At 44.6% G+C, this 13,138-nt stretch overlaps 4 protein-coding genes across 4 annotated transcripts; 1 reads left to right on the forward strand and 3 right to left on the reverse strand.

Moving 5' to 3' along the window:
- Positions 1-608: 608 nt before the first annotated feature.
- H6S33_002481 (uncharacterized protein) lies at positions 609-1,979 on the reverse strand (the record flags this gene model as incomplete). Its single annotated transcript, XM_044833823.1, has 3 exons — positions 609-892; positions 944-1,513; positions 1,586-1,979. The coding sequence occupies 3 exons, from the start codon at positions 1,977-1,979 to the stop codon at positions 609-611; spliced, it is 1,248 nt and encodes a 415-aa protein (XP_044692642.1).
- Positions 1,980-2,817: 838 nt separating this feature from the next.
- H6S33_002482 (uncharacterized protein) lies at positions 2,818-3,711 on the forward strand (the record flags this gene model as incomplete). Its single annotated transcript, XM_044833824.1, has 7 exons — positions 2,818-2,820; positions 3,035-3,043; positions 3,108-3,202; positions 3,344-3,417; positions 3,498-3,505; positions 3,552-3,603; positions 3,668-3,711. The coding sequence occupies 7 exons, from the start codon at positions 2,818-2,820 to the stop codon at positions 3,709-3,711; spliced, it is 285 nt and encodes a 94-aa protein (XP_044692643.1).
- A 4,506-nt stretch (positions 3,712-8,217) lies between these two features.
- Positions 8,218-9,464, reverse strand: H6S33_002483 (uncharacterized protein; the record flags this gene model as incomplete). The annotated part of the gene is made up of 6 exons (XM_044833825.1): positions 8,218-8,241; positions 8,299-8,595; positions 8,672-8,738; positions 8,800-9,101; positions 9,200-9,378; positions 9,449-9,464. 6 exons carry the CDS (start codon positions 9,462-9,464, stop codon positions 8,218-8,220), a joined length of 885 nt encoding a protein of 294 aa, XP_044692644.1.
- Positions 9,465-10,112: 648 nt separating this feature from the next.
- On the reverse strand, positions 10,113-11,907 carry H6S33_002484 (uncharacterized protein; the record flags this gene model as incomplete). The annotated part of the gene is made up of 6 exons (XM_044833826.1): positions 10,113-10,599; positions 10,655-10,947; positions 11,007-11,275; positions 11,347-11,410; positions 11,460-11,546; positions 11,653-11,907. 6 exons carry the CDS (start codon positions 11,905-11,907, stop codon positions 10,113-10,115), a joined length of 1,455 nt encoding a protein of 484 aa, XP_044692645.1.
- Between the last annotated feature and the right edge of the window lie 1,231 nt (positions 11,908-13,138).

A 13,138-nucleotide genomic window follows, 5' to 3' on the forward strand; every position in this document is an offset into this window, starting at 1 on the left:
AAGAGCAACCGGCTGGTACCTTGATGAGTGTTGCATCATGCAATATCACTCGGAACAGCACTGACCCCCAGGTCAAAGAACCCGATAGGCTACAGTCTTTAACTGCCCTCAAGACTCCTATTGGCCCAAAAATTCGCATACTCAACGCATGTACCAGTAGCGCTGTAAACTCGTAATAGTAGATTATACTAACGGATAAATAAACCAGGCGCTCTAGATTGCAGATACTTCTCCGAATCTAGAGCAACCTTTAATATTGCTCTAGATAACAGGAGTACAGAAATCACCATCTTATTCTAATTCGAAACAATAACCATAGATCCCGAAACTAAAGTACACATCTGTAAATCAAGTGTTGAACAAAGTCGACAGAGCAGCTACCCCCCAACCTAAGCCCACGAATTCTAATTGCAACCCACCAGGATTGCTAAAAACCTCTACAAAATGACAAAAACTCAGGCAAAATGTGTTAAACAATCATGATATCTAGCCCCCCAAACAAAAAAAGAAAAAAGAAAAAAAAAAGAGACAAGATGTATACAAAAGGAAGAGAGGCGAGAAAACCCTGCCAATTAATAAAATATGAATCAATACCCAAGTCTAGGCAACTAGGCATCGACGCTCCCTAGCTCCCCGTCCCTAGAGGCCTCTAGGGCAGTTGCGTTCTTGCTAGCCCTCTTCTTGAGAACGTTTTCGATGAAGGCCTCTCCCGCCTTATAGCTACTTCTAACCAACGGCCCACTAGCGACATAGAGGAAGCCCATATCTAAGGCCTTAACTCGCCATTTCTCAAATGCTTCGGGGGTGATGTATTCGGTCACTTTCATGTGACGCTTTGTAGGACGCATGTATTGACCGAATGTAACAACGTCTACGTCAATATTTCGGAGCTCTAACTGTGGTATTAGCATACATCCCAAGGAATATGTGTGGCAAAGCAAACCTTTAAGAGCGTCCATAAGTTGCTCCTCAGTTTCGCCCAACCCGAGCATGATGCTTGTCTTGGTGATTAATCCCTCCTTGCTGGCCTTTGCCGTCTCGAGCACCTTCAAACTCTGCCTGAACTTTGCTCTTCGATCCCTTACAAAGGGTGTAAGCTCCTCTGTCGTCTCGATATTGTGCGCATAAACGTCAAGCCCAGACCTGGCAACATGAGCCACGGCCTCTAGATCACCCATAAAATCACCAGTCAACGCCTCAACAAGTATATGCGGTGCCTTGCTCTTGATCTTTGAGATTGTTTCTGCGAAATGGCGGCTTCCACCATCAGCAAGATCATCACGATCAACCGAGGTCAAAACGACGTATCCGAGGCCCCAGCGCGAGAGTGCTTCTGCTGTATGTTCAGGTTCGTGTGGATCAAGTGGAGGAGGACGGCGAGATGTTTTAACCGAGCAGAAGCGACAGCCACGGGTACATGTATCACCCATCAACATTATCGTAGCGGTAGCAGCTGATTTATCGGAGCCGCCCCAGCAGTCAGAGATGTTAGGACATCTTGCTTCTTCGCATACTGTTTTTTGGGGGAACAATTGTTAGCGCTCAAAGACCAAACTATGAGATTAGATGATGAATTATGCAATACCAGTATGTAGGTTCAACCCCCGCAGATCCTCTTTAATCTTGTTATAGTTCGATCCCATTGGCACGGAAGTCTTGAGCCAATCAGGCAGTCTGACAATTTCTTTTCCATTTTTATCGAGTGCAGTTCGGACTCCCTTGGGTGATTCAGCTTTAGGGTCTATGGCTAAAGCTTCCTCGACAGACAAAATTTCCTCCTTTCCAACAACAAAATCTGCAAACGAAGGTCCGGTATTAAGCTTGTCGGTGAAAGTTGTGGGCTTCCGTCTGGTAACACCCTCTGGGCCAGTCGCTGTGGCAAGGGACCGAGATAGTGCTGGAGCAAGGAATAGAGGGGTTTCGACGTAACGAAAACGAGAGGCAGCCCTCAGGACTGTAGAGCACTTTAATGAAGCCATATCATATATATTGAAGAAGGTATGGGGTGGGGATAAATCCAAACTTAAAGTCGTGATGTGTGGCAAAGAATTATCTTTCGCAGCGGCTAGCAATTGCAATTTGCAATTCATAACCGACCACTGGACCATAGCCGATTAGTCAATCGGAGGGTCTGGAGCCGGGTAACATTATGCCTAGCTTTCCCGACAATAAGCTTTGTTAAGCCGCAGATCCTCTGGTACCGTCTCCGTGGTCCCGGTAAGATGTCCCCCTGTTTCTTCAAACGCACATATCAGGCCACATACGTCCAGCCAACAAAAAACGCATTGATAAAAACATAATCCTTCTCATTCGATTCGATAGTAATTCAGATGATTTATTTGAGGAAGTGGCAACCCTTCTTGCGATCCTGGATTGACTACTAAATCCAGAGAATTCCTCTCATGAGGGTCTACAGGATCCAACGTTCCCTGGAATTATTCACCAAGAAATTAGACAACATTGAAAACTATCGACACCGCCATCACGACCGAGAAGCCATAGGAATTTTTGTGGACCCTTCTGTTTATTCTTTCAAATATCTCGACTTCACGGATTTTCTGAGTATGCACCAACAGACTTTGGCGAGTTATAACTGCCAGCACGATCATGAACGCCACCCGCTTTCCTTAGTATTGGGAGAATTGTTTAAGCCCCCTGGAACCGGAACTGGAAGTAAAATTTCATTGTCGCCAAATCTACCACAAGAATAAAGTCTCCTAGCCTGTGACTAATATATTATGGACTGCAATATTTGTCATATACATACATGTGCAGATCATAGGCGTATGGTTGACTCAGTAATATCTATTTACGTCTATGGTTTCACATGTGGGATAGTTCTCCTGCATAGCCAGAAGAAGTGTTTGGGCCAAATAATATATTCACCAATCTTTTTAACCAGTCCCCAAGCCATACCCTATTACAAGGACATTGGCCAAGCATTTGAAACATTTGAGACTTCCGGGGAATAAACACTGGGAAATGGAGGATGAAAGCTAAGAAGAAGCGAGGCGGGTTTGAGTCTACCATATAGGTAATCTTGGTGAGTTCCTTCATGATTTGGCTATCGATTGAGTCGGCGAGTAGTTGATTAATGGCCAAAGGAGAAACTGTACGAGCTCTCAGGAAAAGTCGAATCACCTACCTTGAAAAGTCGATGCAACTGTCTGCAAGACGAGCTCATTGATTCCTCTTCGTTCAGGTAGGATCTCGCCTATGTATGCTAAATCGAACCGCCAAAAGGGGGCATTAAGTAGAGCCACGTGCATGAAAGGCCGTGTGGCCTTTTGAAGGTCTTTCCTGCAAGAAAAAAGGGTTCATGCTGAAATCTACATACATACAGGTTAGAACTCGAAAAGTGGGAAATCCACACACACACACACACACAAGTTTATGAAAAGAAAGAAAAAAAAAGAGGTCAGTTGGAAATCCTACAACTCACAGTATTGTGAACATATTTATTCAGGAACAATATTCTTAAGTGCAAACCTTTGTAGGCCGGCTTGTAATTATCCCAATAAATTAGATGATCAGGACCACTCACCAGTCAGACAACAAAGATTAATCCAAATATGTATGCTGTACGCACTTGTGGCCCACGATGTGAGTGGTTACAAAGGTCAGCACTAGTCGCCTTTAGAAGCATATTGACTGACTCGGCCCACAGCTAGGCCTCATTCCCCCTCTAACAAATTAACTACAGGATCATAACTAAAACGAGTGAGGAAATCTACCACTCATAAAAATAACGGTTAGGACCTCAATTCCTACCATCTATTCACCTAAAGAATATCAGCAAATAAAGCACCGACAAGCGATGATTATCTTAGTTTATGGCAGGATAGCATCCTCACGAGATTAAAGGAAAATGCACTGAGTCCCTCGGCTTTGATAATAGTCCACGGAGCGAGTAATTATATCTAACCATTGTGAGCACCCTCTCCACTCACTTACACCGCCTAGCTTCTTGGTATCGCGCCGGCATGGATGTACTATGTAATTGTAGCCCGTTTCGAATTGGTCGAGAATTTCGATGATAATGTGATTAAGCATAGGTAGGCCTAAGAGCATTACATACAGTCATTTGGGAAAGTATGGTAAATCCGTTCTAGGTTATAATTTGCTTTTTGGATCATGTTTAGTACTTATGCGTTGTTCAATAGGCCTCACCAGTCAAGACGCATGCTCCAAAAATTCAACCACTGATTTAATATTATCCAGGGCAAATCTGTTCTCTTCACCAGATTCCACGTCCTTGCCCATTCGCTCGCTATTGACAACACTAACCATGACATGAAACTGGTGTTCCACACCTGGGCTCGACATAAATTAACGCACGTGAGTCGAAATTGCATTTTTCAGTCGATGTTTCAAGTGCAAGAAGTCCACCCATAGTGCAATACCCCTGGAACGAATACAGTCGGTAGCAAAAGTGAATCAAAGACTTTCTTGAGTAGGGCGGTACATGTAGTACGTTGCTTGGGTAGAAATTCCGGTTCTCCTTACGTACATGTACTTATGAGGCATAGGTAATGGAATGGTTCATGCACCCTGCCCACCTGCACCATTTTTCAAAGGCAGTGTGAGCTACACTGTAATGACATAGCTCAATAATTACCCGAAAAAATGTTTTGTGCTTCAACAGGGCTAGGCCAACCAGCGGCAGTCTTGGACGTCAATCCTACAAAAATTTACGGCACATACCGCACCACACACTTGAGCATGATAATTCGAGTGATTTTATATGACGTGAAGATCCCGGATTTCAAGGAAATAATGTTCGTTCATAAATAGATATCTATTGTACTAATCACATGCAGCATATGCCATCTCGTTTTCAACTGAACGGCCTACACCTGATTGTATGTGATGAATAAGGTATGAACCCAAAAGATTTCCTCGTCCTGGGATTATATCTATAGGGAATTCCCATAGCTACCACCAGGAAAAATATGTAGGTAAAAATAACTTCGGCCAATATAGTCTTGAATAATACTACAACTCGCAGCAACTCCCGACGAAAGTCACCTCTAGCAAGTTCGCTCAGATTGTTGTCATGGGCTAACGCCACACGATACTCTAGATCAAGCGAATGGGTATAATTCATTGACCGTGATAGGTCGCCGAATTTGTATCGGACCATTGGATCCGTTTTTTCCGGATTCCGCGTTTTCGGCAGGAGCATGGAAAATGTTCCATTCACGGAAGAACTGGAACGGCAATACCGCTTGCGATCCCGATCATCGATCTCGCATCGCTATTCGATACTACTCCTCCTCTCCTCTCCAACTTTGCTAGCTTTCCTAAAAGCGGACCGCGCAGGGTCTAGAACGTGTTAGACCATGGAAATGACAACGAACATATCGCTTATTTCGTTTAAAGTATGTATCAAATTCCAGGGGTGCATTCTTTTCCGCGCTTGTTGTGTCCAATCATGTAAGATCACTCGGGGGGAATCCCGATGTGACCATCTACGTCGACTCAAATCCTAGAGGTGACTTGTGGAAATGGTTTGCTTGACTTAGCCAGGTGCTATGGAATACTTGGTCTTTTGGCCTGATCGCGTGACGGTATTATACCACCTTCAATCTGCCCTGATTTACCACAGTTCTTAGATCCAAATCCGAATTGAACGGTCTGGTTGGAAGGACCTTGAACCCTGCTGGCTCATCGAATGCATCCAACATTTAAGCACTCACTGGTACTGATCTAAGCACGGGTCGCTTGGCGTCCCTGTTTTTGCCAGCAGAGCCGGGGGCCGACCACGATACCAACATTTCAAGCCTGGCAGCTGGGCAATCCGCGACCCCCAGTTCATGGTAACAAAATCCACCTTCACATGTGGGAACACATGTTTGGAGAGCCGAATCTTCTATGATTTCCCAAGTAATTTCCATCTACAGTTAGGGGAAATCTAGACATTATTTATTGCATCACCAGCAATTAACCCACACTGGGAAGGCATTTTCGATCCGCGGCACAGGAGGTACTTATCCGAATACCCTTAAGGAAAGGAACCAAGATAAACGCCTCCATCGGTTATCGCCGTACCGCAAGTGTGGCATGGCGTTTAACCATTATCTAGTCCAAATGTCCGACTTCAATGAATGCGGCACAACGCTTTATGGAACCTGAGTAGGCCGACGATATTCTGCATCCTCACATAACAAATGGCCCAGTGCGTTCAACAAGCGCAAATTTCCCGTGGAGCTTTCTTGGCTTATTTTGACAGCCTTTTTCTGCATTCTCTTTCCTATATAGGGAATTTAGTACAGGTCTATTTCTTGAGGCAGAAAAAGGCTATCAGCTGCTGAATTCTGCAGAGACCGTATAGGTGCGGCGAATATCTTCCTCTCGGAAACGCGGGATTGTGGGAGCTTCGTTTTCTGCTGCTGCATGTTGCATCTCAGCCAATCTAAAGCTAACTTCATATAGTTCTTTGTCAGTTACGACTCGAGGACACGTTACATATCACAAATACCGTGTTTTGGCCCATCTGACTGCCGTCATCAACTTACCAATGATAGTCAGACCAAGATCTTGTCTTCTCGAAAATAAACTTACCGCGCATAAATTTCTTACTCTATAAATACTGTATGCGGTCCATATCCAGTCAATGGTATCCCGTGGCTGGAAGAACTGTTGGTCATACTATTAGAATCATGCCCTGTTGATACAGGAAACATCTTTATTTTGTTTTGAGACCGTGTCTGATATGATTTGTTCCTGATCCGGAAGTGCTCTCCCCCCTTAATCCTGGGCTTTGAATTACGAAGAACTGCCAGCCAAACACACCTGAAGAATATAGACAGGAAAATCTCAACTTCATGACCTCTCATAACTCACTTTTAGGATGTTTGAGAAACACGGCCTAGTCTTGTGAGCGAATTATGTAAATGCAACTACAAACCGGCATTTCAACTTTACCCAAAAGCTTCGATAAACTACCAATAGCTATCTACTGATAAGCTACGCTTGGTCCTGGAGACGTATGTTGATGCAGTTGGCAGTCTGGATCGCGAGAAGGCCTATGCCCGTTCAATTCATTCACGGTAATATCTTCGAAAAACCAGGGATTCTCCTCATTTACGCCGCAATTGATGCTAAGTTTGCGGGATTTAGAATCAGATGGTTGGAGGACATTGTTGGAATCTTCCAAGGGATTCTTGTGGACTCTAATGACGCAAACCTTTTTCTTCTACAGGTGAACGCAAATTCTTTCGTAGTGAAACTATAAAAGGGAACAGAAGTCCTCCTTCTATACACCTCCTCTCAAACTCAGAACACAATCAATCACTTCTACCTACCTCTATATCCACTTGATCATCCTCAACGTCCTTCATTTTTGTCTCCTCCTCTTTTGTCCGATGCAGGGCAAAAGGGGGGGATAACAATCTGTCTGGAGGTTGATGGTCTAAAGTTTGAGGAAAATCCAGAATACCTTTAGTATAGTTGTTCGTGATTCAAAAACAACTATCAATACTGATTCGAGCCAGTCCCAGGAATCATATCGACGAAAACTCAAAAAGAGCTTCAAGTTTTGAAGCAGAAATATCTCTAGGCTCTCCCCCGCACATTTTGAGCTTCTAACTCCTTTCATGTCAAGTTATTCGGGAATTGAGAGACCCAATGCGTTTACTTCCCCCTTTGGGGCTGATTTATTCTCCATCTTCGAATATCAAGTTTATGATCCACCCAGGAACTACGAAAATAAATCGAATTTGAGTGCTAACCTCTAGGTCCAAGTATCTCCTATGCACCAACTCTCCTTTCTAGTCAAGATACATGAGAAAGCCATATGTGAGGGCCACAGAGTTATTCGAGGCCAAACTTCCCAGAACTCATGCAGACTGTTTTCTTATAGGTTAAACTTCCATAGATTTTATTTATGGGCAAGCCTACTATTAATATATTTAATTAACCATAGTATCAATATAAATAAGCGCAAGATATTATATCAGTACAAAAACCAATTTAGCTCCATCACAGAACAGACATTAAAGATACATGTATGCACATCAATGCCTGCCGATCTCCCCTTGAGCTAATCTTACCGTCCCCAAAACCCTGCAGCCAACAATCCTCGATCGTGAATGGTAGATGATTAAAGCCACCACACTAAAACCTTATCCTTATCATTATCCTCGTGACTTTCCCCTCCATTCCACACTCATAATGCCCTTCAACCTGCATGGACCCCACCATGCACCCCCACTCTTAAATCTCATTACGGTACGCGCCCTAACGCTCATCAGTCCTCCAATCCATATAAAAGTGAGACAGTAGCCATCTCCTTACATCACTGTACCCACCAGCAGGAACCGACAAAGCAGGAGCATTAAGCTGTACATCTTGATTGGCAAGATTAGGGTTAAGTCTTCTCTGACTGTCCGATCTCTCCGGATAGTATCCATCCACTCCAGCCTTCTCTGTATATCTATCATCGGTCCTACGACGACGCATACCTGCAAATCTGGAGGTTCGGGGAGTGTTGTCTCGGTATTGGTTCTTATTACGGCTGGCAAGGTAGGCCAGGAGAAAACCTAGTGTTGCCAGGCCAAGGAGAGCTACACATGTCCATGTGAATGCAAAGGCCTGATAGTTTTTGATTAGTCAGTGAGAAATCGGAAGTGCATTCCGAGAGGAAATGATAGGATGAACCAGAACATACTTTGACACCTACACGTGCCTTTCTTCCTGCACGCCTAAATGCACGTTGCCCCAAAACAAAGCAAGCACTGAAAATCACTCGACATCAGCATAACTACCTACCACGCCAACTCAAACGCCAGGACTCACGTCATGATAGTAGCTGAGAATGTCATAAAGAATAACGTCAAGCAAGATAATGCTGCCGCCGCCAACGCTCCTATCCTTGAGCAAAGTGCCAGCAGCCCCGCCAGCAATGCCATTAAAGCAAACCCTAAATCGATAATATAGAAAGAGTATAGGAATCGACTTAGGTAGAAGTAGCGATCTGGGTTATCCAGGAAGTCCCCTGGAATGTTTGTTCTTGTGTTGAAGTTGCGTTGGGGGAGGAAGGGGTTTGCGGCATTGTTGTTTCGGCAGTTGAAGTTCTTGCCATCACGTTCATCGCAGAACTACATGGGAATGAAGTGTCAGCGATAGGTGGTACATGTTCCTTTTCACTTGCGTATCTTTACTGTCCACCATTTGTTTTATAAGGAAACAAACTAACGTTATACAAAGTCCAGTGGCATATCCCGTCTGGAGCGTTCGGTATACCACGAGTATCAGCTTGAAGCCAGAATATTTGGTTCAACGGGCGTCTATCGTATGCGCCGGCAATAATCAATAAGAATAGTAGGACTATTGTCCCGGCGAGTAGGATAATTGAAGGGATTCCAGTCCCAAGGCCTGAATTTTAAGGACCCTTAGCGGATCGATTCTTTTGCAGGGGGTAAGGGCATGTTTCGTAGTTACATACGGTTACGAAGAGACATTATGCTTTTAGAATCCTGAAGACCAATATTGATGAAGGAAACGATGGGTTCGAGAGGAGATTATAGAGACACTGCAGTATTCATGTGGGCTATTTGGGAGCGGGCAAGTGATATAGAATCAAAAACGAGAGGCGTCCCTTGGAAAAATGCTCTGATGCTGGGATGACGGTAGTCAAACGCACTTTCTGCATTATCCACCAGCTAAAGTAGTTTAGGGTTGCTAATAGAGTTCAACAGTCTCCGTCTAGGCGGAAGCGAACGATGTGACGAAACCCGAGACTGGAATCCTTGCCAGCGATCCTACGTCATTCTTGGCATTTAACATCACCAAAATGGATTCTGAGTGGGAAGCATCACGCAAAGCTTTGTTACGAATACCGTTTATTCATGAGCTAAACACAAAGAATTCAATTAATTCCCTATTAAACCCAAATCGCAATCCCAACCGAAACCCCTAAAACCTCCAGGGCCCCCCCGAAAATGCGTCCGGGGTCCTTACGCAGCAAAGAAAATACGCCGGTCCGCTGATAAGTTCATAGGACAATGACCGAAAAAAAAAAGAGAGAAAAGCCGCCAATTCGTCTATTTACTTCCATACGGAAAGATGTCAATAGAAATACCGTTCCCTCCCACTACCCCCCTAATTCCTCAAGAATACGACTGGCCAAGTCCCGATCCTGTAGAATATTCATCACATGAATACTGTTGGCCGTTGCTATCCCAAGATTCGCTCCCAGGTGATGAGTTTGATGTTCTTTTCTCCACAGAAGAACTTCGTTTGGAACTTGAATTAGAGATCGAGGTAGGAGGTTGATATATCTCCGGTTGGAAATTTTCGCTTTGGAAGTGACTAGGATTGAAAGGTGAATTTCTGAACGTCGTTGTCTGGAATGGGAGGGATTGAAGAGGGGATGGCTGGAAAGCTGGTAAGTTGAACATCGAAGGACGAAAGTTCGATGGGCCCGGCTCTGTTAAAAAGTTCATATCTGATGAAGGCATTTGTGGGAAAAACGCTAGGGGTGTTGGTGCAAATGCCTGCTCCGGAAGGCTGGAAAGAAATGACACTTGAAGGGGCGGTGGTGGTGGTGGTGCTGTTGCTATCTCTCCATCCTTATATAATATGTCGTAGTGACCACTAATTATTCAATATCAGAGGCTATAAGAGGTTAAGAGGATCGGGTAAAACTCACGGTCTATAAAGCAACCTCAAAACAGGTGCATCGGCCGGCGTCATCATTCCTTCGGTTTCTACATCCTGAAAGCGATGTACATTGACTTCGTCCCCAGGGCTTCTATCCAAATAGAAGACCTCCACCGCAAGACTGGCAGGCAGTATCAAACAATCGATCAAAGCCATAAGCCCTACATGATCAATCTCGATTCCATATGGCTCGACTTGCGATTCACAATAAGCCTTTACGCTTTGATCAAGGAAGGGTGCGTAATAATCCGGTCGACTTTTCATCCAGGAGCTGGTGAGGAACTAGACGTGGGGATCATTTAGTACAGATGGATATTTATAAGAAGAGTATAAAATCTCACCTTGAAATGTGTGATAATAGCATTAGATAGTTCGGTATCGTTAAAGGCATCCACGACTGGAGAAACGTCATAAGGACGATCAATTACTGGTGAAGCAGAGATTCGATTAAATAATGTGATGGTGGCATCCACAAAATCCTCGAATATGTACGGTTCCATTCCGGCCATGGACATAAGATTGTTGAGTGAGACTATTCTAGCAAACTCCATACCGATGCGGTTTGGATCACCAGTTTTGAGCAGAATCTCAAAATAGCCAAAAGCCATAGCTATTATAACATTAGCGTCGAAACCTCAAACAAAGACAAAAATTGTGGGAGAGAAGATATATACTACGCACCTCTCCACCCACAATTCCCATCTCCAAGTACTGATCGGTAAAAAGGATATTTTGGTGAAAGCGCCTGGGCCATTAGCACAACTCAAAACAAACGGGGGCTCTTGCCTACTTACAATGGTCTTTCTGACAAAGATTGGGTCTGCGGCTGCATATTCGACCTCCAGAGCTTTACTTGATTTGATTTCACCAATAAATGCACCCTAAACATGTTTCTATAAATTAGTAACCGAATGTTTAAAGACAGGTTGCTTAATAGGAAATAGAAACAATAAACATGAAGCTAATACTAGCTAGGAAGAGACGGACCTGGATATCCGGCTGATAATCTCTTGAAAGCTTCTCTAATTCTTGATTCCTGCCCAGGCCTGTCAGACAAGCCTTGACCTCATCGCCACCGATTACTTCTGGTTGTGAGTGTGTTGGTGAGCCCATCGGTGAGCCGTAGTGCTGTTTCGTCAATTGCTGTTGAGCTTTTATATCTCGATACTCTACTTGTTGACTCCATGTATCTAGGCCAGCAGGAAAACCGTTACTCCCGTTCAGTCCAGAAGCACCATCCATAGCTGATTGAGTTGGTGAAGAGAAGCAGAGGAATGGGCGACTGGGGTGAGTAGTGGTGGTGATGATGGGTGAAGGTAGAAGAGTGAGGGTGACCGCCGGAGGAGAGTGATGGTATGTTGAAGATAAGGATGAACGATGGGGACGATGGGGACGATGGGGAAAAAAGAGAAGCTCGGCTGCTTATTGAGTAGTACCTGGATCTTAACTGGCTGGAGGTGGGGCTGGGGGGTCGGAGACACTAAAGGGTTTCAAGGCGGGGAGGAAGCGGGACTTGAGCCTCATGAATGAAAAGTCGTACGTCAAGGGTGCAACCTCAGACTCCTCTGAATCATTATCCTCCGCCCTCCCAGGAATCAAAAGAAAGATCTATGGATGGAAGTGATTACGGACAAGAAGTAAGAGAAGAAAACAGAGGGAGGAGACTGGGGGGAGGGGAAGGACGAGGAATAGGTTTAGATGGAATGGTGTTTGCTGATCGAGAATGAGCAAGAGAATATGGAAAAAGGAAACAAGCACACGGCCGGGAGGAAAGACGACTTGACTCGCACTCCAGAGTTACAGTGGCAGCGGCAGATTAACATAAAGGGTGGAGGGTAGTTAGTAGTAAATCTGACAAGGATATTCAGTGGTGAGCTGTGGAGTTTAGCACAGTGATAGGTACATGTACATAGTACATGCCTCTATGCATGCGGTGATGAAGCATCACTTTCACGGCGAACCCCCGGGAGGAAATATATACACAGGGGCCTGTCACGCGATGGGCTTGAGATGTATGTAAGCAAAACCACCTGCCTATGATACTCTGCCTGCCTTTTCATCCCATCCCAGAAGCCATCCCTTCATCGATCCATTCACCCTCCTTCCGACGTCCCGCTGAGTGCATGATATAATAGCCGTGATGCTTGGTATGGCTGAGCACCAACGAAAAGTCGACTACGGTCCATAATCACAGGCAGAATAGTATGCTTGCTTGGAATTTGCTGCTCCAGATATGTAGTAGATACTCACTCACTCTCATTCACTTCTCTCGGAGTACGTTGAGAGAGGGCATCGGCCGCTATCAAATGTGATATCACATACATATGTACAAACTTAAGCGAGAAAACACGTTCAGTTCATAGCTGATTGCGGGGGTGCAAAAGTTATTCTTTGGGGAAAGTTTGTTTCCCGCTTGTGCAGCTTTTAAAAAATTCCTTCTATGGCACTTCCTGAACAATTCGCAGGATAATCA

The sequence above is a fragment of the Morchella sextelata genome (assembly GCF_020137385.1).
Source record: "Morchella sextelata strain SCLS chromosome Unknown scls_13, whole genome shotgun sequence".
Taxonomy (NCBI): Eukaryota; Fungi; Ascomycota; class Pezizomycetes; order Pezizales; family Morchellaceae; genus Morchella; species Morchella sextelata.